The following is a 24908-nucleotide window of genomic DNA, read 5'->3' on the forward strand; positions in this document are numbered from 1 at the left end:
ACCAGCTTGCAGGTGTACTTTATACACATGCGTGTTCAATAGACGCTCCACCAGGAAACATAGAAACAGGAAGGAGACAGGGAGCACGCCGGGGATCACGTCGCATGGCCTGGTCCATGAGTATGCTGGCGTCCCTAGATGGAGGGGGAAGTGGAACCAAGCAGGGGCACCAGCAATAGCACAACAATGACCAGCACTCCAAAAAACAAGCAATTTAAGATGCCAGCACTGAGCCTTCAGATACTGTTCATAATCATAACAAGGGTTCAAGGCTCAATTCATTGGGTTTCTAGAACCTCTTGCATTGATTTCCTGAGTATTATTGTTCATGACAATGGATCCTCCACAGAAATGTAAACTAAAATCAGGCCAAACTTCTATGTATATCATAAATGTAAAAAAAAGGAAGACTAGAAGGTACAATTTTTTTTTAACATTTCAAGTTGATTGACTGTGGAATAAAGCACCTTTAGCACTTCATATATTCTGTAAGGATGTAAAGAAATTTTACAAATTTCTTTTTGACAGGTGAAAATGACGATGAGTACTTACCAGATGCAGAAATCACTGTCAGGAGTTATTTTCCCGAGAGTTGGCTATGGGATGTAGTAACAATGAAGAAAGTTCCTGATGCTAATGGGTGAGTACCTCTCTTTGTTCTGTCTAATTTTTAGGCAGGATGTATAATGTTCGACCACTGGAGTCTTAAGTGCACATTCAAGTTTATAGGCTCTCTTTGTAGCTACTCCAAAAATATGCTGACAAAACAATTGGCCATGGCGGCTTCTTTAGCCTTTAGAATGCCAATAAGAATAATGGGTAAACTCGCTCTGTAATGTAATAGTGGCAAGAGCCATGCTTCTCTTTTTCAGTATTTCTACAGAGGTCTTGAATAGATTTTTGAAAGATTCGATTACAACTTGGGAAGTGTTGGCCATCAGCCTGTCTGAAACTAAAGGTAAAAACTTGAAGATCTGAAGTTCGGCTAATGTTTTAGACTCATTTGGCAATGACGATTCTTGTAACTAGGTAGTAAATATCTAATGCTATAGTTTTTCATTAATTTAGTATAGTTTTACCATTACACATACAATTTTAATTGGTCAATAATGGAAAAACTACAGGGGAAAAATTATCAAAGTTTTAGTACAAATGTGTTGTGAACTTTTCGCTTAAGGAGCTTGGCTGAAGAGGCATGATTTCAACCACCGTCTGATAGACTCACTATAATTCATGCTAGAAAATGGACTACATTTTACAGAAATTTGATAGCTGATGTCGTATTTGTATTCTGACAGCCGAAAAGATGCATCAAACTTATTAAGAAATGTGCTCCTAATGAATTTGACTCACCTCGCACCAGCTGGCTTTTCTTCAAGACTGGTATAAGAAACTTGATTAATATGCACAAAATAAATTTCGTTTTTTTCATTTACATCTAGATAATTTTTGAAAAGGTTCTTATCTAGTAAGAAACAACAATAAAAAAACAATTTATTTTGCTGTCCTATCTGACTACTTTCTTCAAGGCAGAGTCGTTTCTTAACACCTCTCTAGTACCTAGTGGATGTTCATCCTTCCTCAATCTCTCCATTGCTTCTCCATCAGGTACAACAGTAAGGGGCAATGTAAAAAGAAAAAAAAGATTTAGAACAAATTTTATTTAGGATACATACTCTACATTTTCTTTAATCCTATGCACAATGTTTTAAACAGTGCCAGTTGACTACCCCACCACAAATTTGTTGTAGGATCAACTCCCACTCCTCATCTGGCTCCATTCTTAGGTGACTTTTTAAAATCCACAAGTTGATGTCCTTGATGGCTGTCTACTTTGCTTACCCCTTGTCCCACCTCTAGGATCTATGTATACATTCATAATTGTGATTGAAGAATACAGTTCTAAGTATGACAATATATCATAAGATTGATGATAAAGGGACATAACATTATTTCGAGAGTTGACCCAACCATCTCACTCATGAACCCTAGTAGGAAAAATGTGAAGGGAATTTTTTTAAGACCTTTGGCTTGATCTTAAGCCATGGCGACTTGATGGATGAATAATCTATAGGAAGATCGATCATGTGCAAGCCTAGATAGGTCCACCAGTGTCTTCTCTTGATAGTATCAAACCATTGGGTTGTTCTTCCTCTTCATCTTGTTTCTTCTATTCTTCCGACCATGTGAAGACAATACTGTTCTTTATTCACCATGTATTAGCCATGTTGATGTCTTTTTCAAAGATGAATAGTTTCTACCATTTTACCGCTGTTCTGCTCATTTTGGTTCAACCACATTTGAAATTAAACAGGCTGAACTTATATGCATGGATGATACACACACAGATAACATACATAGCTGAGCAGAATAAGCTTACTAGAAGGACAATTCTTCAAACAACTAATGACTAGAGAAGAAAGACATTATACAGTCCTCAAATGGACACTCAGAGAGCTCATGTCACTCCTGTTTGTAGACATCCTTGAATTATCAACCTAAAGAAAAATCAAACTTATTTGAACTACTTTTCCCTTGACTTCAGAATGCATTCATCGTGTCCTATCCTCTCGATCTTTATTGTGCAGGTATCTGTGTGGCACAGCCTTATGAGATCCAAGCAGTCAAGAATTTCTTCATAGACTTGAAATTGCCTTACTCAGTGGCAAGGAATGAACAGGTTGAAATTCGGGCTATCATATACAACTACGAGAGCAGAGACTTGAAGGTATGAGTTGGAAGTTCTCTTGGTCGGGTAGTGAGATAGCACCCAGCATTGATAGACAAGGTGCAGGACACATTCCTATGGGGTTTGGTTGTGCTCATTTATCTTATCATACAGAATAGAAGATGAAAATTATACAACACTACACTTCCAATGATAAAACCTGTAGCATTTTTTGATACATTTTTTCTCCTGCATGACAGTGACCAATCATAAGCAGGAGGTGTCATGCAGGGGAAAAAGTACACGCCCCCAGAGGCAAATCTCTGGTAACACTCAGATGGGCTTTTCATAAATTCGGACCTAAACTTTACAAGCTAATATCTCCTCAATGGAGATGTGAAATTAAAGAATATAAAAAAATATGTTTTATTCATCTCTGCAATGACTTTTACATCATGTGGTCAGTTTACCATGTTAAAATTGGTGAATGGGTTTTCTATGTCAGTTTTACCCAGGTGTATTTCCATAAAGTAAGAAATCTTGACGTGCATTTTCTCATTGTTCGAGCAGGTGATTTATTTAATTCTTAAGCTACATTCATACAACTGTTCTTTCGGTAAAGTGGAACAAACTGATCTCACACAGACAGCACCTGGACCAATGTTACTGAATTATTCAATAATGTGAAAAAAATTGTAGCATGCTCTAGTCTCTTCCCTTTTTCAGATAAGGCTTGCCTATTAAAGTCTTTGGGTATGCAGAAAAATCGGACCCCACATTTAACATCCATATAGCATCCAATTTTTACTGATACATTGCCATTGTTAATATGGGAAACTGTTTTTGGTCTTGTAAATGTTTTTTTTCACTGCTGATGTATGAGAACTGATACGTACAGATGCCATAATTTGTCCATTTTTTCTTGCTGAAAATCGGATGATTATATGCTTGTGTGAACTTAGCCTTATATATGTAGATATGTCAGGTCCTAGCTCCCTACTGTAAACACTGAGCTGATTCTTCATACATTGGCTTATTATTTTGGGTTGCAGGTTCGGATTTCCCTCTCGTACAATCCTCAGATCTGCAGTCTTTCCTCCCGCAGTAGAAAGTACACCAAGGTGGTGACAGTTAAGCAGCACTCGTCCTTCGCCGTTCCCTTCATCATTGTGCCACTCGCTGTAGGAAAGCATTATGTAGAAGTCATAGCCTCAGTCTATGGTGAACTTGGTGGAGACGGCGTGCGGAAGTTACTGAAAGTTGTGGTGAGAAGGAAATTACAACATTGTAGATCCATCTCTAATTTCCCTGTAATTATTATTTTTTAATTAATATTCTTTTTAATTACTTCTGTATCTTATTTTATTTTTCTGTTTTAGCCAGAAGGAATTCGAAAAATTGAAACTATACAATCAGTGATACTAGATCCAGAAGCAAAAGGGAGAAGTAAGTCTAGGATACCCTTTACACGTGGCCACCTAAAATGTTCTGAGTTTTATACAGAAATTTAATGTTGTTTCTATTTATTACCAGCAGTACATTTTTCTATATTACTCATAGATGACCACTAGAGTTGGAGTTAATCGATTCCCAGGACCCTGGTCCAGCAGCCAGATCAGTATGTCATGGCCGCAACATGGGAGATCCGCCTCCTACCTCCCGGCATCCATGGCTCTTCTTTTGATTAGTCGGACTGGCGTGACTTCATTGTTGCAGCGTGATGTCATACTAGGTCTGCTAATCAAAAGAGGAGGTGGGGATGCCGGGAGTAAGGAGACAGTGGAATATTGACCTGGAATATAAAATGATGCTTCAACGACGAAGTCTTGGACGGCAGATTGCAGAGATGGAAAAATTTGCAAAACTTCAAAGGCACAAACTAAGCTGTGTTCAGAATGGGTTAAAGGGGTGTTTCATCTTAACAAAATAAATGAGGGGTCCAGTTTGGGACTTGCACCTTATATAGACTGTCATGTCACAGACTATTATGCCCACTGTAGAAATTCACTAATTTTCTCACTTTTTTCCCTGTAGGTGGCAAGCACATAGTGAACATCACATCCCTCATAATAAAGAATATTGTTCCGCAATCAGAGATTGCAATCAAGATCATGGTGCAAGGTTGGACATTACTGATTCTATTTAGTCTTTCAATATTTTGACTGGCAGATTATCCTCATACAGTATCAGTGGAAAAGCAAGATGTACAAAATTAGGCAGTGCCGTGTTCAATGGAAGCTCTGATGGGAAAACCTGAGAGGGACTTTGCGATCCCCAAGTATTTGTCTAAGCTTATTATTCATTTTCTTAAAGAGTTTCCATATCACCATCTCAGATTAGACCACACTGCATCTCTATGGTCTTGTGAAGACCATCACTGTCATCTTCTCACCTTCTGTCCCACAATCTCTTTCATGTCCTATATTTTACAACCTTTTAGAGTTCTAGTTAGTCGGATTCCCACATCACTACCCCTGATCTGACTAAAATAGATCTCAATGCCCTTCTGGAGACCACCATAATGACCTTCATTACAAAGGTGGTAAAGGTACATACAATTGGAGCACCACCAACCAGAAGGGAAGTTGTCCCTTATTTTCCATCATCGGAGTGGGTAGCATGGGTAGAATTAAATGGCGGCACAGGAGGGAGACAATAGATAATATTGTCATTGGGACCACCTCCTTTTGCAATGATTGGAGTGAGGTACACCTACCAGACTCCCTGAGTCCTGAAAGTTAGAGAAAGCAATAATGATGAATAGTGATAAGCGAATCTTTTGTGATTCAAATTCGGCAGAGGCAGAACATTTCCAGGAAATTGAAATTGGAGCAAATAAAATTCATCACAAACCATAAATACATCAAAGCCTCCAATTGCCTTGAAACGACTATGACAGTCTGAGGCCTCTTAGGACTATATCCAATCCTTTCCTATCTAATAAATGCCACACACTATCTGTACAGTTTCTCACTATGTCTGTGGCTAAGCTCCGAGCTGTCATGTCTCCTCTCACTATCCAGATTCACCCCAAAATGACTGCTGCATTCCCTGCCCCTTCTTTTATACAGACTATAATAGGCCTCAAAGCAATTCACATATTGTTTAAATTCACTGAGTTCTGCAAATTGCTGAAAATCCAAAATGAATTCAATTTGCATCATATCGATTTGCTCATCTTTACTGGTGAATGTTTTATCTTTTTCAGGATCTCCAATCTCTCAGCTGATACAAAGTGCCATCAATGGTTCTAAACTAGATCACTTATTGATTACGATGCCTGATGGTTGTGCTGAACAAAACATGCAGAGAATGACTCCAGTTGTCATCGCAACTCATTATCTGGACAAAACTAACCAGTGGGACACGGTAGGACTGGAACGCAGGGAGATGGCTCTCAGGAATATCAGAAGTGGTAAGACATTATTTCTGAAGATAATTAATTGAAAATTAAAAATTGAATGAGGGTGACATGGCTGCTGCTTAACTTCTTACACTTGGTCGCAATGGTATCAATCTGTTCGCAAACTGAACAGATGAGCAATGTAAAACAGACTTGTGACTACAGATAGACTACGTAACAACCAATGGTGCTGTCCATGAGTCAGTCCTAGACCTCCAATCTGTCTTAAGTGACTAAGGTCTTCATATCAAGAGCAAATAACCACTGAAATTTGAGCAAGAAGGTTTGGCAGTACTATAAGCAAATTTTTAATCAGTTTTTGCCGGTCATAATAATAATAATAGTTGAGGTCAACAATTTTTTCCATGTAAGAACTAAGATGTTTGTTTTGCTCTTTTATCGTAGGCTACACAACCCAACTTAAATATCATAGACCAGATGGTTCCTACGGAGCTTTCAAAAATTCTGTCCCCAGCACCTGGTAATTACAACCTCTCTTATCATCACGCCTCAAGCACCTGCCAATGGCACATGAACGGACTGAGTGTGGTGACACATGGAATCCCTACAGTTCTGTTTTATGGACTCCTGGGCACTTTATGTGCCACCATATGGTGCCTCTTTGTGGAAAGTTGCAGCATAAGATTATCATGGCTTCTATGTAGGGGATCATAGAAGCAGCAGTGTAGCTTGAAGAGCAATGCCACCTGGCCACCAAGCGGAGCCAGCATGACACTTTGTCTTGGCCAACATCCTTTGCCCCAAAAAATAGAAATCCTGGCTACAGCCCTGCACACCAAACTATGAGTGCCATACTTGGGGTCTATTTGAAACAACCCCTAAACTCAATCGGCATTGCCTAACTATTGGTTTTCACTTGTGTTTTCTTCTCTTGGCCTTCAGGCTCACGGCTTACATTGCTAAAGTGTTTGCTTCGGCCAACGCCTTGACAGGTGTAGTTGATCGCAATATTCTATGTGGTTCCATCAAGTGGCTCATTCTGAATACACAGCAACCAGATGGATTATTCCAGGAGAAGGCCCCTATTAGTGCTCAGTACATAACGGTAAGGAATTCACTTCTCCATGTGATGATTTGAAAAAAAAAATGGCTTCCATTATAGAATTTCATGGACTCATATTTGTACGAAATGTTCATGAGATCATATCTTACATACACAAACATCCTCTTCATAGGGAGGTCTCTACAATTCATCAGATCCAGATGTGGCCATCACAGCCTTTGTTCTCATTGCTTTACTGGAAAGTCAAGAATTCTGCACTGGTCAGGTCGATGTAAGTGGCTGCTACATTCTCATAACTATGTCTATAGTACAGTTCACATTATCCAGAATTTCATCTACGTATGTCTTCATCCATAGAATCTGCAGTCCAGTATTAATAAGGCGGTTTGGTTCCTCCTGGACCAGTACCATCGTCTTGTGAGACCCCATTCCATCGCTATTACTTCATATGCACTTGCTCTGGCTGGAATACTTCAAAGTTCAACTAAATTACTATCCGCGGCAACAGGTAATGATTAATATTATTAGGGGTCATCATCAAGAAAAAAATTAAAGGTTATACCCACCTTGGCAAATTATTACTTATTCACAGCTCTCCGCTATCTCCTGCAGTCCCATAAACAATGGTCTAGTGGTGGTGCGTCCATCACTACCTTCTAATTGGACATTTTTGAACCCCGTTCTCAGGATTGTGGAGATTGCGATGGTAATCACTAGAAATGAGCAAAGTATTTGAAATTTTAATTTAAAATATTTGTTGAATTTTTTCAGGAAATTCAATTTACAGCAAATAAATTTGCTTCAAATAAAAAGCCTCCATTTCCCCTGAAAAAATGTTTGACGTTATTATCTTTTCCTCACACACTAATCTTCTTCACTGCTGCTGTCACACACTATCTGTACAGTTTCTTCAGTGTTTTATGGCTTTCTCGCCCTATCTTTTTAGCCTCATTTAGACGTCCATGTTGCACTTCCGTGTTCTATCTGTGTTTTTGACATACCTATTATGATCTATAGGCTGTTCACATGTCTGTGTCGTTTCCCGGGCCATGTATCTGTACAAAACACACCGACATGTGTCCATTTTTCCATCAGCATGAATGCAAACTGCCAATAAAAATCTATAGGTCCGTGAAATACATGAACAGCACATGGATGGCACCAATGTGCCGTGTTTAACATTACAATGGATAGGAGAAGCTTTGTAATTTATTTATTTGTTCATATGTGAAGAACACTGATGTCACACAGACCAAACACTGCCACACGTACAATTGTTTTCATACATGTGAGCAGTGACGTGCTCTAACTATCCAGATTCATCACAAAACGGCTGCTGCATTCCCTGCTTCAGCTTTTATACAGGCTATGATTACATTTCTGTGCTGTGCCATGTGATGTAATAGTTGCAAAATATTATGGAGAATGCCGGCAAAGTTTATGTCAGCTTTCTCTGGCTCATGCAATCTACTGCAATGTTAGGCAATTTGAACAAAGTAAATTACAAATTGTTGGGTTCAGCAAGTTCCAAAAATATTATACAAAATTTGCATCAAATTGATTCGCTCATCTCTAATTATCACTTATCCAGTGGATGGGCGTTAACAAGCAGAGTTGAAATTAACTGTTTAAAGAGATTATTGCATCTGATATGAGACCTCACACCATGTACCTCCATCTCTTTCATCTGGAGTCGAGCCATTTCAATCTTTCACCAAAAAGTGACTGATGTTCCTCTGATGTTACTCTATTCTCTGTCGTTTACAGACAAGTCTCATTGGGATGAACCTGACTGCAAGTATATATCTTTGGAGGCAACATCTTATGCTCTCCTCACTCTCTTGCATCTCAAAAATTATGACCTTGTAGACCCTGTGGCTTATTGGCTGACCGAACAGCGTTTTTATGGTGCGAGATATGCATCGACACAAGTGAGAGATGTTTTCTGCTGCTCCGATCCACTTTTATGATGTCTAGTGATGCCTTCAATGACTAATCTCTGCTAACGACATCTTTTATCCTCTCCTCAATGGCTTTCATCAGGCGACCATCATGTTCTTCCAGTCTTTGGCTCAGTATCAGGTGGCCAGGCCTGATAGCAAGATGTTGGACATAGCAGTCTCCTACAAGTTACCTGGAAGAACTAGTTCAACAAAATATCAGTTCAATCCAGAAAATGCTTTGTACGCTCGTTCTGACGAGGTGAGAATTGGAAGTATAGGAAAATTTAAGTTGAGGACTTTGGAAGTTTCCAGTATCCAGCTAAATTTTGCTGCAAAATGTGCAAGTTAGGATTAAGATCGGTCCATATCTCAAAATGTAGGTGAGATAAAATGTGTCTATTTAAGAAAATTCATTTTTCCACAGATTTGTGTTTGTAAATTTCCCTTTGCCTTGACAAAAAAAAAAATCATGTTGGATTTTCAATTTCCCAAATTCATAATTTTATCTTTTTTTTTTCATTAATCTCCATATCTTAATTATAGCGGTTTTTATGCCAGAATTTTAGGGGTTTCTTGAGGCAAAATGTAAAAGTTTATGGATTGGGAATCTGTAAAGTCTTGGAAAGAGCTAAACAAATATTTTAGATTAACCATTTCTTGGCTATTTCTCCTCTGTGGAATTATTTTGGTTTATTAATTTACAAGATTTGGAAGTTTCAACATTTTAGGGAAAAAAAAATTGTTTACATTTTGAAACTCAAGCTAAGTATCTTTCTTTTTCTTGAATGTTTTAGTTCAAATTTTTTAAGTTAAGAAATCATTTTTTTAGATAAATAAAATTACAGAATATTGTATTTTTTCATACTGATTACATTGTCGAGTCTACATTTATTTTGCCTTTTTTGCATTTCTCTTGAGGGTGGAATTTCGTTATTAAACAGTTTGATTCATGGTAGAGAGAATATCATTTTAAAATGAGGAAATAGTTGAAACGTGATTTACGGGATCTTCTCATAGGAGAAATGGCACATTATGCTGAATCCCATCTAAGAATATAAGCTCTTACTGTCCAAGATATGTTGCTCTCATTATAACACATAACTTGGAGATATCCTAAAATTAGCAGTTACTGGATAGAACTTTTAGCAGTGTATCATCCTAGACTTCATGCTCTCCATGTAATCTCTGTTTTAGCATTCTGGGGACATGTATTCGTTTTACATAGCACTCCAGCTATGTGGTTCAAAATTCCACTTAGCCATATTCCTCTGTGATTAAATTACTGGCGGCTTACTGTTAAAATAACCAACATACCCATCAGAACAACCAGTGGCATAACTAGAGTCCGATGGGTCCCGGTTAAAAATTTAGAACCGGGCTCCCATCTGCATGTTGGTCAGATGTATGGGCCCTTGTAGGATGTGCGAGCTTCCCCCCCATGTAATAATGTACCCAGTCCTGGCTCTTTCCTGTAATAATGTCCCCAACCTGACCCCTTATAATAATAATGTCCCCCATCCTGGGCCCCATTCTAATATGATGCTGCCCATCATGGGCTCTTTCCTCGTATAATGCCCCCCATTCTGGCCTCCTTCCTGGTATAATTCCCGCCATTCTGGCCGCCTTCCTGGTATCATTCCTGCCATTCTGGCCTCCTTCCTGGTATAATGCCCCCCTCATTCTGGACCTCTTCCAGGTATAATGCACCCCATCCTGGCCCTCTTCCTGGTATAATGCCCCTCATCCTGCAACTCTTCCTGGTATAATGCACCCCATCCTGGCTCCCTTCTTGGTATAATGCACTCCATTCTGAACTCATTCCTGATGTAATGCCCTCCATCCTGAGCCCATTTCTGGTATAATGCTCCCCATCCTGGGCCCCTTCCATTCTTCTCCACCACATTTTAAAAAGAAATAAACTTTTTTTTTACTTTCCCCCACTTCCACAACATGCGGTGTCCTCCTCTATAGCCTGCGCAGAAGTCAGCAGCTACTTCCGTGTGTCAACATGAGCAGAGCATGACATCTCTGCCATGTGCTGCCCATTACGGGCAAGCCGACATCTGCTACTGGCCTCTGATTGGCCGGCAGTATTTATTGCAGTACAGGGAGATGGCGGGTCTCTGCGCCGCAATACATTTTAACTGAATGTGTGTCTGAGGATGTACGTCCAGGTAATATTGGTGCTGGCGCATGGCTCAGTCTTGGTTGAGCCCTCTGCATCCGAGTTCGTTACTCTCTTGAGAACAACTCATCCATAGAGGCACCTTTGCTCGCTGCTGTATCTTGTCCCAATCATTCCCTTGGCTGTAGTATAAGTTAAGTATACTTAAGTTGTAGTATAAGTTAAAGAATATATAATTAAGGATAACTCCTCACCCTCTATAACACTTTGAATGGGACTAAATGATCTACCACACATAACAGTGTAAGAGGGTCTGATTTCGGTGTGTCTGCAATGTAGTCTATTGGATGATCATGGTCTGCAACTGACGCGCCCCCAGGGCCGTGGGTTACTCGACAGCCAGGCCTCTGTATATGCCGGTAGGGGAGTTTCACGTGGCTGGCCCGGTCCGTGACCCAGGGCGGTCAGTGCAAAAAGGGGGGGATACTTTTATATGGGGTTTTTGGGATTGTTCGTGATGCCACCTGTGGATTGCGGCCAAAAGGAGCTGCCAGTGTGGAGCAGTCCTCTGGAGCTGGTGTTACGGCAGCAGGGGTGGTGTGGCTCTCCACAGGTAGAGCTAGCTCCAGGGCAGTGTAGGAAAATGGTGGTTGTGCTGGGCATTGTAGTGCAGAGAGGGAACGATGGCGCAGATTAAAGAATGGACGGAGGAAGTGCGGTGCAGTCATCCGAGTTTTTACTCACAGTTCTTATAACAGTTCCACTAGTGCACTGTACAGGTGTCAGCCTCCCACGTCGCGCTGCATTCACCAGGCAGGGGTTCAGCACTTCCTCAGGCAGGTTAGGCGAACCTGACAGAACCCCACTTTCTCGTGTTCCTAGCTAGACTGTCTTCACGCTGGGTCTTTCTCCCTCCTGCCCTGCGCTTCCCCACTCTGAATCCTGCTCAGGTGCTCTGAAGTCCCTCCTGTCCGTCGGAGTTCACAGACCTGCTTGACCCTCACTGGGATTAGAACGAGGCATCCGCAACTGACTATATAAGCCAGGAGCCTCCGGTTTTTCCAGCCAGGACTTGAAGTACATGACTGGGCCAGGGGCCGGTCCCTTTCTTGCGGCCTACGATCCCTCTGTCTTCTGACAGATTCGGGGCGTACGGGTGCCGTCCTGCACTCGCCGTACCCCCCAGGATCCCTTCAACAGAACGGAGCCTACTCCCTGCTCCCCTCCTGGCCCTCTGACACTAGGCCCTAGTTGTGGAGCAGAGCTCCTACTGAGACTCTGCTCCCAGACTGTTCTTCTGAACTGTCCTCTCACTACTCAACTGACTCACTAAGATGGCTTCCCATTTTATATCTACTACCATGGTGCTCCCCTAAACTGCTTCCTCCACCCACACCCACTACAGGTTCCCCCTACCTTTGGGTTCCCCCCCACTCCAGCCAGGGTCAGGGCTCAGCAGCTGCGCTCTGCATGTTGCCCCTCCAGCCGGCCTGGAGCAGTGTAGTGTTGGATGCAGGTGTTGGGGTCCCGGGCAGCACTCCCTCCTTACCTGAGAGAAGGAGACACCACACCTCTGGGTGAGGTGCAGTACCTGTGTGGCGACTGAACCCTCAGGGGCACCACACAACCACTTGCAATTTCTAATGCCACCTTAATTCACAAAGCATTAATTCCAGCAAGACCAAAAGTAACAGCAGTTTAGAGTAGATCTACAGCATAGCCGTCATTCCTGAATGACACCACTGGATCATATGGTCACTACTTCTCACATGCAGGCTTATCTTCGGTCATGGATGGACCTTATGGGCTTTAATTCAGAACAAAGGCACCTTGGATATTGATCACTCTGACTGTCTCTCTGTTTGACCATTTCACTCACCATGAGAAATGCTGAGATCCTTTGCTTTCTATATTCCCTTTTTGGATGGGAAAGCTTTCACAATATTGGTGGCCAAATTGGTTGCCCCTGACCTTGTTACCCCCAGATATGATTATTCCCTACTGGGTAGAATTTTGAACACCTTGACAGTAAAGAGATTTTATAAGATTTTTCAAGAGAAAATCCCTTTTGGCAATTCTATAGTTTCATGTCAAGTTTGAGAATTTACAGTGGTTTTCAGACCTTTTTGATTTATATTCGCTGCTTTATAGTGAGGATTTTAAAACATAAAAGCACATTTACATTTAATCTGTGAAAAGATCCTATGATTAGATCACTGTATAGGTTATAGACCTTCCTTATCCTGAGATGCTTGCCTGTATTACGGTGAATGTGAATTATTCTCTCTATATACTTAAACATGTCTTTATTCTCTCTACAGACCTTCATCAATGAAGGTTTTCAGGTGAAGGCCGAAGGAAAGGGACAGGCTACACTAACGGTATGAAAAGTAGACTATGATAATCAGGTTCTATATAATATATAAAAGAGTAGGACTTGGTAAAGATGAGTGACTTTATTTATACTGAATTTGTGTAAAATGTTTATGAAATCACTGAACCCAGCGAATTTGACTTCCTCATTGTGCCTTGAAATTATTACACCACATGGTATAGCCCAGCCAATCAGAAAGATTATCATAGCCTGTATAAAACCCTGGGCAATGAATGAAGCAGTCATTTGGTTGTGAATCTTGATAGTGAGATGATATCACAGCTCACAGCCAAGCTTGAGAGGTAGGGAAAGAAAGCCATATAACTGACCAATCTGTAAAGATAATGTGACAGTACAGCAGTGAAGAAGATTAGTGTGATGCTAGTCACTGCTCACGGACAAGTCATGAAGCTGGGTAGTCAAGAGGTCCGAGGTCAGATACCAAGAGGGCTCATCATAAACAAAGGGCTAAGGCAAAGGTTTATTCAGGTCACAGTCTGAGGTCAGCATTCCAGGAAGGTAGCGGATCAAGACAAAAGGGTAAGGCAAACGGATGGTCAAAGGCAAGGTCCAAGGTCGGGCAGCAAAGATCAAATACAGGAACACAGAGAGCAGAGCAAGTGCACGCCATTAGAGCAAAGCTACAACTGGAGGCAGAGGGCCAGCTAAACAGCCCAGTAATTACTCGACTAGCAGACACACGGAGGAAGCCCTGTCACCTCCCGGCCCTGATTGGATGGCTGAACTGTCATTCAGCATACTGACAGCTCAGCATGCCCCAACCTCCAATTGAACTGCAGAGATGTCCATCATCATACTGACAGCTCAGCATGCCCCTGTCCTAGATTGGACGGCTTGGACCTGTCACTCACTGCTTCCAGACACACCTAATGGTGGAATTGTGATAAATAGTGTGTAGGAAAATAGAATAATACAGAAAATCAGTTTATCAGGCCATATAGAAAGGAGCTCTGGCAGTGATTGCATTCATGCAGAAGCAGGTAACCAATATTCCTGAAAGGCAAAAAAACAACCTCAGCACCAAAATGATGATTGAGAAGAAAGATCTTGATGGAATAAGTGATTATTTTATTTTCATCTGGCAAGAGAAGGTCTAACGTGTTGACCAATAATGGTCTATATGAAGGACATCTACAGTGCATATAAATATCATTACATATGTAATCCAGATCCTTTCCCAGATACCACCCACCCTCCCCCTTTTTTCCCTTCCCCAGGAATCCCACATCTTTTACCCATTTTTTCATGAACATTTATTACCTATTTATTATTTTGAACCCCTGTCATACCCCTTCTTCTCCTTCCCCCTTTTTGCATTTTATTTTCATTTTTGTACTGTTTTATGTTTATCACAGTATATGTTCTAACATATATCCATTATGTACTTACACGCACTATAGATGTCCTTGATAAAGACCATTATTGGTGGAAACAATGAACCTTTTCTTGCCGGATCAAAATAAAATATTCGCTTATTGCACCAAGATTTTCATTCTCTATCATCATTTCCGTGCTGGGGTTTTTTGCCTACATGAAGTCAGGGCTGCGGTCCTTTCTTCCAGTACATACTGTTCAGGAGCAGTAGTGCCACAATACTATATCAGCTTTTCTTGGTTGGTCATATTTGGGTAAAGGGTAATTGTGATTCAAAACAGTGACAAAAAGTAATACAAGTGTCGAAAAAAAGTTTGGTAATAGAAAAACTACTCTCTCCAACTTTGCTGCCCCCACATCTGTGGTATAAAAGACCCATTGACCTCTTGGAGCAGTGTTAACATATGGAGTAAATCATGTGCTCTGAATTTTAATGACTTTATACTGTACATAATGACTGACCTTATTTTTGGTCTAGGTGATGGCTGCATACTATGAGTTTGTGACGGAGAAAGAAAATGAATGTAATAACTTTGATCTTTCTGTTACTGTCAAAGATGAGCCAAATGGTAAGTTGTCCAGGAGTTTCTATTGTAAAACAATAAATATTCCTTGAAAAAAGCACATTATAATGTCAACTCTTGGGCCAGATATCATTAAAAGTTCAAACAGTTGCAACCATTTTTCCAAGAAAATGAATGGTCACAGGTAATTAATAGGGTTGAGCGAGTATGTTCTGTCCGAGTATGCTCGGGCCGAGCTCCGAGTATTTACAGCTGCTCAGTGATATGGTTGAATCGCTCCCGTGTGCATGATTTGCAACTGTTTGACAGCTTTATTACATGTGAGGAATGTGTAAGAAATAGACATTCCTCACATGTAATAAAGCGGTCAAACAGTTGCAAATCATGCACACGGGATCGATTTAACCATATCACCGAGCAGCTATAAATACTCGGAGCTCGGCCCGAGCACACTCGGCGAAAGGGTTAATAGAACATATTCGCTCAACACTAGTAAGTAATCATTGACTAATGAAAATAGACAAGTTGTTGATGGATCATCCAAACCAGGTTGTTATTTTGCCATTGATATATGTGGACGAGGAACGTAACGTTCTCTTGTACTAGCAATGCAAGATAGTGAACTCGTTATCCACAAATCCCAAGCTAGAGCAGTTGCATGTAGACAATCTAAAGAGGAAGATGCAATGGAGGAGCTTTTAGGTAATTTATAGTGATGAGTGAGCATGCTCTCTACTGCTCGCCCGAGCATCTCAATGCTCGTGATGCTAGGCGCTCGCCAAGTATTTCCGGGGTTGCTCGGCGGGAGCTCGGATCCCCTCCCTGCATGTTTGGCGCTCTTTACAGAGCCAATGAACATGCAGGGATTGCCTGCCACTCACTATAATGCCGTAGCCATGTTGGTTGTGGCATTACAGTGATTGGCAGGCCGCACAGCGTCATCAGGTCTATATCAGACCTGGCGCCGCCATGCTTGTCACAGTCACTCCGGAATCAGACAGTGTAGGGAGAGTTGCTGCTGAGCTAGGGAGAGATTTGCTTGTTTCTAGTTAGTGTAGGTATACAGACTATATTAGAGACATATATCCATCTCAACAAACAGTCCTTCTGAGGACTAATCCATCTGCAGAGATATCAGGCAGGCAGTGTATATAAGCAGGCAGGCAGGGTATATAGCAGACTGCAGTGCACATAGGACAAGAGGCTCCATTCCAGTTCTGTCTGCTGCTGCTGCTCTTAGACATTTCTAGACAAAGGCCCAGGTCTCAGGGGCCAGAATCTTAATCCTGATTATTTGCTTAAAAAGCAATCCAGAGAACACTGTTTTTCTGTGCCATTTGCTTGTTGGCACTGCAGAATACAGCCAGGTCCTTTCCATATTACAGCGCTAAAAATTCAGCTATATAAAACGGATCACATATACGTTTTCAGAAAATACTGCCATTTCTGGCCTCCATTAAAAAATTTGTTTCAGTGTGTCAATGAAGCAATTGACACAAGTATGCTTTTCAAAATAGTTACCTACAGACCAGGTATTTAAAACTATGGTTTGTCCGTCACATGGATCACATATAAGTTCGCTCCAAATTCAGTCATTTGTAGTGAGCGTGGAATATATTGTCCCCCTTTTAAAATGGGCAAGGCACGAGGCAAGGGACGGGGAACTGGTTGTGATGGTGATGGCGCTAGAAATGTTGCCCTTTAGGCTCGTGGAGACGGAAGCATTCCGCAACCTGATGGCTGCGGCCAATCCTTGGTACTCAGTCCCCAGCTGCCACTATTTCTCCTGGTGTGCAATTCCCGAATTACACAAGCACGTGTCCCAAAACATTAGCCGTGCCCTCAACAGCGCAGTTACCGGGAAAGTCCACCTAACCACGGACACGTGGACAAGTGCTGTTGGGCAGGGACAGTACATCTCGCTGACGTTAACTCCACTGAGTTACCATAGTGTAAGCCGGGACCCTGTCGGACCTTGGGCCGGAACACATCCTCCCGACGCCAATAATCGCAGGCCCTATGTCAATCAGGATTGCCCCCACAGTCTACAGCTCCTGCACCTCATCCTCCTCAGCCTCCTCCTCCTCTTCAACCTCCATCTCCGAAATGACCACATCAGTCACAAGCTGGAAGCACTGCAGCACTGCCTCGGCCAAGCGTCAACAGGCTGTGTTGAAGCTAATATGCTTAGGTGACAAACTGTACAATGCTGAAGAGTTGTGGACAGCTCTGAAAGAGCAGGCAGATCTGTAGCTCACACCGCTGAACCTACAGCCAGGCATGGTCGTGTGTGACAATGGCCGGAACCTACAGCCAGGCATCGTCGTGTGTGACAATGGCCGGAACTTGGTGGCGTCTCTGAGGCGAGCTCACACACGTACCATGTCTGGCCCATGTTCTTAACCTCGCGGTTCAGCAATTTCTCAAATCCTACCCGGAGAGTACGCTGCCTGTATGCCCATTTTAGAAAGTCACCTACAGCTTCCGCCGCCCTTGCCGTGTTTCAGCAGTGTTTGCAGCTTCCGTCTTATAGACTGGTGTGTGATGTCCCCACGCGTTGGAACTCTACACTGCAGATGTTGGGAAGAATTTGTGAGCAGAAGAGGGCTGTTGTTGAGTACCAGCATCAACAAGGCCGTCGGATGGGGCATGGCCAGAAGTCCATGAAGCAGGACGTGTTTGCTCAAGCTCTGTGACAATGCCAACCTATCTTTAACATTCCTTTTGCATTCTAAGCCATTTTAGGCCCTTATTGCCCACATATTACTCTCCTGATTGTGAGCTACTATCTGAGACCTCTCTGGACCGGATCGGCCTAATTTAGGCGAAGATAGGGATTGAGGTGTGGCACCGTGCTACTACAGGTGCCACATGACCAAAAGGGTGCATGAACGGACTTCTCCACAAGAGGCCCTCACTACAAGAAGCAAAACGGCAGAGAGAAGGTAATTGCCTATGCCAGTAGGAAGCTTCGCCCTACTGAGAGGAACCCGAAGAATTACAGTTCCTTCAAGCTGGAGTTCCTGGCCTTGGTCTGGGCTATCACTGAAAGATTCAAGCATCACCTAGCCTCAACCAAGTTCACAGCCTTTACAGACAATAACCCCTTGACACACCTGGAGACAGCCAGGTTGGGAGCCATGGAACAGCGTTGGGTAGCCAGGTTGTCGAATTATCAGTTCACAATCAAGTACCGGGCAGATCATAAGAACACCAATGCTGATGCCCTGTCAAGAATGCCCCACCAATCGGACACCGAGGATGATTAAAATTGCTGATGACACAAAGCTAGGAGGGATAGCTAACACTAGAGAAGAGAGAGAGAGGATTCAAAAAGACCTAACTAAACTGGAGCAGTGGGCAGTAACTAACAGAATGGTTTTTAACAGGAAAAAATGCAAAGTACTACATCTGGGCAATAAAAATGAAAAAAGCATATACAAAATGGGAGGAATAGAGCTAAGCAACAGTACATGTGAAAGAGACTTAGGTATACTAATAGATTATAGACTGATCATAGACTTGCTACACTCATCAGGAGAGCTTTAAACTAGAACAATGTGGGAAGGGAAGCAAAAGGCCAGAAAAAGCCATACAGCTGACAAATACTATTGAGATCTCTGCTACTGGAAGTGGAAAGGAAGAACAAAGACAAAACAATTTAAATAATAAAAATATGGGAGGAAGAGAAACCAATCACAAACTAAAATGTTTTTATACAAATGCACAAAGCATGGGCAACAAACAAGGAGAATTGGAACTACTAATGCAGGAAAAGGAATATGATGTCATTGGAATCACTGAAACTTGGTGGGACGATACACATGATTGGAATAAAAGGCTAAAAGGATATAACTTATTTGCAAGAAACAGACTTGATAAAAGAGGAGGAGGTGTCGCATTGTATGTTAGAAAAGCGTATATCTGCACAGAGATTGAAGCTTCAGAGACTGGGAGTTCTGTGGAAACTGTTTGGGTAAGAATACAAGGAGAGAACAACGGAAAGGACACCATTGTAGGCATTTACTACAGGCCACCTGGGCAAGCTGAAGATATGGATGAACTCTTTATGCATCAAGTGACCAAGTTCTCCAAAAAATATGACGTAGTGGTCATGGGAGATTTCAACTATCCAGACATTTGTTGGGAATCTCTCTCAAGTAAAACTAACAGGTCAAGCAAATTCTTATCCTCTCTTGCTGACAACTTTATCTTCCAAAAGGTAGGGGAGAAAACAAGGGGATCTGCTACTTTGGATCTAATCCTTATAAACAGGGAGGAAATGGTTGAGGAGGTAAAGGTGGCTGGGACCCTAGGAGGCAGCGATCATGCTATTATAGAATTTTGGATAACTAGAGGAGGAAGACATGTGAAGACTCAAACTTCAAGGTTAGATTTTAGAAAGGCAGATTTTAAGAGACTCAGAAAGAGAATAGGAGGGATCCAATGGCTGGATGTCCTTAAGGACAAAAATGTCCAGGAAGGATGGGAAATTTTTAAAAATGAGATTCTCAAAGCACAATCGTTAACAATCCCGAAAAGTAGGAAGAATGGGAAGCATTTAAGGAAACCAGGATGGATGAACACAGAACTTAAACACATGCTAAAAAGAAAGAAAGAAATGTTTATTAAATGGAAAGAGGGAGGCATATCTAAAGAAGATTATAATGCAGTCTGCAGATCCTGTAGGGCACGTATCAGGTTAGCTAAAGCTGACAATGAATTAAGGCTTGCAAGAGATGTCAAAAGCAATAAAAAAGGATTTTGGGGGTATGTCAAAAGTAAAAGAAAAGTCAAAGATGCTATAGGATTTTTACAGGATGAAAATGGAGAAATGGTAAGAGAGGATGTTGAGAAGGCCGAACTTTTTAATTCCTATTTTGCATCTGTTTTCTCTCAGAGAGAAAATGTAACATCAACTGATCTTCACTGTCCTTTTAAAGGAATAGAAGAATCCAAGTTATCTGTAAACAGAAAGATTGTGAGGGAATATTTAGCTAACATAAATGAGTTCAAGTCTCCAGGTCCAGACGAATTACACCCCAGAGTACTGAAGGAGATCGTAGAAGAAATTTTAGAACCACTCTCCATAATCTTTGAAAATTCTTGGAGAACAGGAGAAGTCCCAGAAGACTGGAAAAGAGCAAATGTTGTTCCTATCTTCAAAAAGGGGAAGAAGGTGGACCCAGGGAACTATAGGCCGGTGAGTCTGACTTCTATACCAGGAAAGATCTTTGAACAAATTATTAAACAACATGTATGTAAGTACCTGGATAAGAATGAAGTGATTAACCAGAGTCAGCATGGGTTTGTAACTAACAAGTCATGTCAGACTAACTTAATTTCCTTCTATGACAGAATCACTGACTGGGTGGATCAGGGAAATGCTGTAGATATAGTATATCTTGACTTCAGCAAAGCATTTGACAAAGTATCTCACACCATCCTTATTGAAAAAATGACCAAGTATGCAATGGACCAGGCAACTGTTAGGTGGATTCATAACTGGCTTAGTGATCGGACTCAAAGGGTGGTTGTAAATGGCTTCACATCCAGCTGGATGAATGTCTCAAGTGGGGTACCACAGGGCTCCGTCCTGGGACCTGTATTGTTCAACATCTTTATCAATGATTTAGATGAAGGAATTGAGGGTAAACTGATTAAATTTGCTGATGACACAAAGCTAGGAGGGATAGCTAATACTAGAGAAGAGAGAGAGAGGATTCAAAAAGACCTAAATAAACTGGAGCAGTGGGCAGCAACCAACAGAATGGTTTTTAACAGGGAAAAATGCAAAGTACTACATCTGGGCAATAAAAATGAAAAAAGCATATACAGAATGGGAGGAATAGAGCTAAGCAACAGTACATGTGAAAAAGACTTAGGTATACTAATAGATCATAGACTGAACATGAGTCAACAGTGTGATGCAGCAGCAAAAAAGGCAAATACAATTCTGGGATGTATTAACAGAAGCATACAGTCTAGATCACGTGAAGTAATTATCGGTCTTTACTCCTCTTTGGTCAGACCTCATCTGGAATACTGTGTACAGTTTTGGGCACCACATTTTAAAAAAGACATAGACAAACTGGAGCAAGTTCAGAGAAGAGCGACCAGAATGGTGACTGGTCTGCAAACCCTGTCCTGTGAAGAACGGTTGCAGGATTTGGGAATGTTTAGCTTGCAAAAAAGAAGACTGAGAGGAGACTTAATAGCTGTCTACAAATATGTCAAGGGCTGTCACATTGTAGAAGGATCATCTTTATTCTCATTTGCACAAGGAAAGACTAGAAGCAATGGGATGAAACTAAATGGGAGGAGACACAGATTAGATATTAGAAAAAACTTTTTGACAGTTAGGGTGATTAATGAGTGGAACAGGCTGCCACGAGAGGTGGTGAGTTCCCCTTCAATGGACGTCTTCAAACAGAGGCTGGACAGACATCTGTCTGAGATGATTTAGTGAATCCTGCTTTGAGCAGGGGGTTGGACCAGATGACCCAGGAGGTCCCCTCCAACTCTACCATTCTATGATTCTATGATTCTATGATTCAACAGTGTGATGCAGCAGCAAAAAAGACAAATACAATTCTGGGATGTATGAACAGAAGCATACAGTCTAGATCACGTGAAGTCATTATCGGACTTTACTCCTCTTTGGTCAGACCTCATCTGGAATACTGCGTCCAGTTTTGGGCACCACATTTTAAAAAAGACATCGACAAACTGGAGCAAGTTCAGAGAAGAGCGACCAGAATGGTGACCGGTCTGCAAACCATGTCCTATGAGGAACGGTTACAGGATTTGGGAATGTTTAGCTTGCAAAAAAGAAGACTGAGAGGAGACTTAATAGCTGTCTACAAATATCTCAAAGGCTGTCACATTGTAGAAGGATCATCTTTATTCTCATTTGCACAAGGAAAGACTAGAAGCAATGGGATGAAATTGAATGGGAGGAGACACAGATTAGATATTAGAAAATACTTTTTGACAGTGAGGGTGATCAATGAGTGGAACAGGCTGCCACGAGAGGTGGTGAGTTCCTCTTCAATGGACATCTTCAAACAGAGGCTGGACAGATATCTGTCTGAGATGGTTTAGTGAATCCTGCTTTGAGCAGGGGGTTGGACCAGATGACCCAGGAGGTCCCCTCCACTCTACCATTCTATGATTCTATGATTCTATGAAGTGGATGACCTTGAAGAAATTGAATTACCTGCTTTCCACAGAAGCGGAGTGGTCCACGAGCAACACGCCTCCAGAAGACGTCATGATAGGACGCTGAATCCTTTACCCCATCACAGTTGGAAGGAGATCCAGGACAGTGACCCAGTTGTCAGCCTCATCAAAGGACTGATAACCCAAGAAGGTTCTCACCTGGAGAAGGATGCTCATCTATAGAGAAAAGCTGTGGAGAAGGTATGTCAACCCCAGAACCCATGGAATGGTGTGGCAGAGTGTTGTACCCAGGACGGATATCCAGATGGTGTTAGAGGCCTACCATGACCAAGCGGGTCATTTTGGCTGGAAGAAGCTGGAAACCCTACTGAAGTACCGATTCTATTGGGTTGGAATGTGGAGTTCCATAGAAAGGTGGTGCCGGAATTGTGGGCCCTGTAGCCTCAGAAGAAAAGACTACGGCAGCCAGAAAGCACCCTTGCAGTCCATCAAGACAACCTAACTCCTCGAGATTGTCGCTCTTGATCATGTCAAATTGTCACCCAGCAGATTGGGCTATTCCTATGCCCTGACCATGGTGGATCACTATTCCTGTTTCCTGGTTGTAGCTCCCGTCAAGGATCTGACAGCAGAAACTTCAGCAAGAATGTTTCAAGCATACTTCTGCAGACCCCATGGATATCTGGACAAGGTGCTAACAGATCAAGGCCCTGCTTTTGAAGCTGAGCTATTCAAGGAATTCTGTCACCTATATGGATGCAAGAAGATCCGGACTACGCCATATCATCCGCAAACCAACAGTATGTGCGATAAAATGAATAACATCGATATAGACCTGCTAAAAACCCTACCTTTGGAAGAGAGGAACCAGTGGCCAGAAAAGCTACCTGACCTAGTGCACCTGTATAACCACATACCTGTGAGTTCTACTAATTGTACCCCAGCGTACCTCATGAGAGCAAGACCCGGAAAATTGCCCATGGACCTGGAACTCGGAGTTGTAGAGCCTGCTGCAGATACGTCCACTGAAGATTGGGACTCAAGTCGGCAAGAGCAGTACAGGAAAGTACAGGCCTGTGTCAAAGACAGTCTAAACAAGATGAGGGAAAGACAAGAAGAGCTGTATAACAAACATGCACCAGCAGAACCCTTGGCGCCCGGAGAGATAGTGCTAAAGCGGAAAAGAAGAGGTCACAAGCTCGATGACCATTGGGAAAGAGAGCCCTACACAGTGTTGAATTCTAAATTTGACAACACCAAAACCTGCCTGATTAGCAAGGATGGAGGTAAGACGACCGCAACAGTCTCGAGAGACCACTTGAAGTTGTGCCCAGGTCTACTGAAGACACCGGAGGAAGAAGCACCTCTTGTAATACCGGAAAAACCCAAGGAAGATGTCTTTCATACAGTTCAAGGAGACTTCCGTGCGGACTGGCCTCAACTTGATGGAGCAGTTATTATACCAGTAATACACTTCTGTCAACCACCAGAAGAGCCTCCACCACAAGAAGAACCTGTGAGCGCCCTAGAAGAACCTGCTCAGGAGCAGGAAGAGTCCACAGTAAGAGGAGGATCACCAGTTGAAGCGGAGCCTGAAGGCACAGTAAACAGTGTACTTGACAGTCCCATAGAGAGATTAAGGCAGTTTTATAATCTACCAGCACGTACACCTGATAGGTTAACAGAGAGTGCATGCACAGACACCAGTATCACCCCAGTGCTATGAAGGTCCACACGCAGCACACAAGGCCAAATCCCTGCCAGGTATAGGGAATAAATACAGAACGCCTACATTGTTAATAGTTACCCAGTTGGGTATTGCCTACTGCTGTTTATTATGTGAACTGCAAATAATATGTGTTCATTTAGTTACCCGTAAGGGTATAGAGACTTGTAGGCTGAGGACTGTGAGCAGCCAAAAACTTTCCTTTGTAAATAGTTGCATTTACCAAAGTGCCCCCCTTATTTATTTCATATTAAAAAGACCACAGAATGAAAACCCGTTTGGCGTGGCCGAAGACGTGGTCCAAGACCTGGATCACTTATGCCCTGTAGCCACGTCCAGGGCCTACGTTGAGGGTTTTCAGGCGGGTCCCTCATGCTTCCTATTGTTACACCTTCATCAGTGGAATGGACACCTGGTGACGGGACTTATTGTAACATTGTTATTGTTATTATTATTGTTATTTGTTGTTACCTGTTTGAAATGCTTCAGTCCAGGAGTACTGAATTGTACTAGGGGGGAATGTGGCACCCTGCTACTACAGGTG

The 24908-nt window shown here is 42.1% G+C and overlaps 1 protein-coding gene across 1 annotated transcript in view; it reads left to right on the forward strand.

Annotated features, from left to right (window-relative positions):
• The window catches only part of LOC141167056 (complement C3-like), a 275580-nt gene that overhangs the window by 153084 nt on the left and 97588 nt on the right, over positions 1 to 24908 (forward strand). The window contains exons 18-32 of the mRNA XM_073654383.1: positions 529 to 640; positions 873 to 958; positions 2589 to 2728; positions 3721 to 3933; positions 4048 to 4114; positions 4703 to 4789; positions 5877 to 6083; positions 6477 to 6552; positions 6975 to 7137; positions 7268 to 7366; positions 7453 to 7603; positions 8863 to 9026; positions 9139 to 9297; positions 13485 to 13544; positions 15411 to 15501. Coding sequence (XP_073510484.1) covers positions 529 to 640; positions 873 to 958; positions 2589 to 2728; positions 3721 to 3933; positions 4048 to 4114; positions 4703 to 4789; positions 5877 to 6083; positions 6477 to 6552; positions 6975 to 7137; positions 7268 to 7366; positions 7453 to 7603; positions 8863 to 9026; positions 9139 to 9297; positions 13485 to 13544; positions 15411 to 15501 — 1875 coding nt within the window. The remainder of the gene's footprint in view (positions 1 to 528; positions 641 to 872; positions 959 to 2588; positions 2729 to 3720; positions 3934 to 4047; positions 4115 to 4702; positions 4790 to 5876; positions 6084 to 6476; positions 6553 to 6974; positions 7138 to 7267; positions 7367 to 7452; positions 7604 to 8862; positions 9027 to 9138; positions 9298 to 13484; positions 13545 to 15410; positions 15502 to 24908) is intronic.

Source organism: Phyllobates terribilis, unplaced genomic scaffold (assembly GCF_046119375.1).
Source record: "Phyllobates terribilis strain yellow unplaced genomic scaffold, ASM4611937v1 Scaffold_11__3_contigs__length_659146591, whole genome shotgun sequence".
In the NCBI taxonomy this organism is placed as follows: domain Eukaryota; kingdom Metazoa; phylum Chordata; class Amphibia; order Anura; family Dendrobatidae; genus Phyllobates; species Phyllobates terribilis.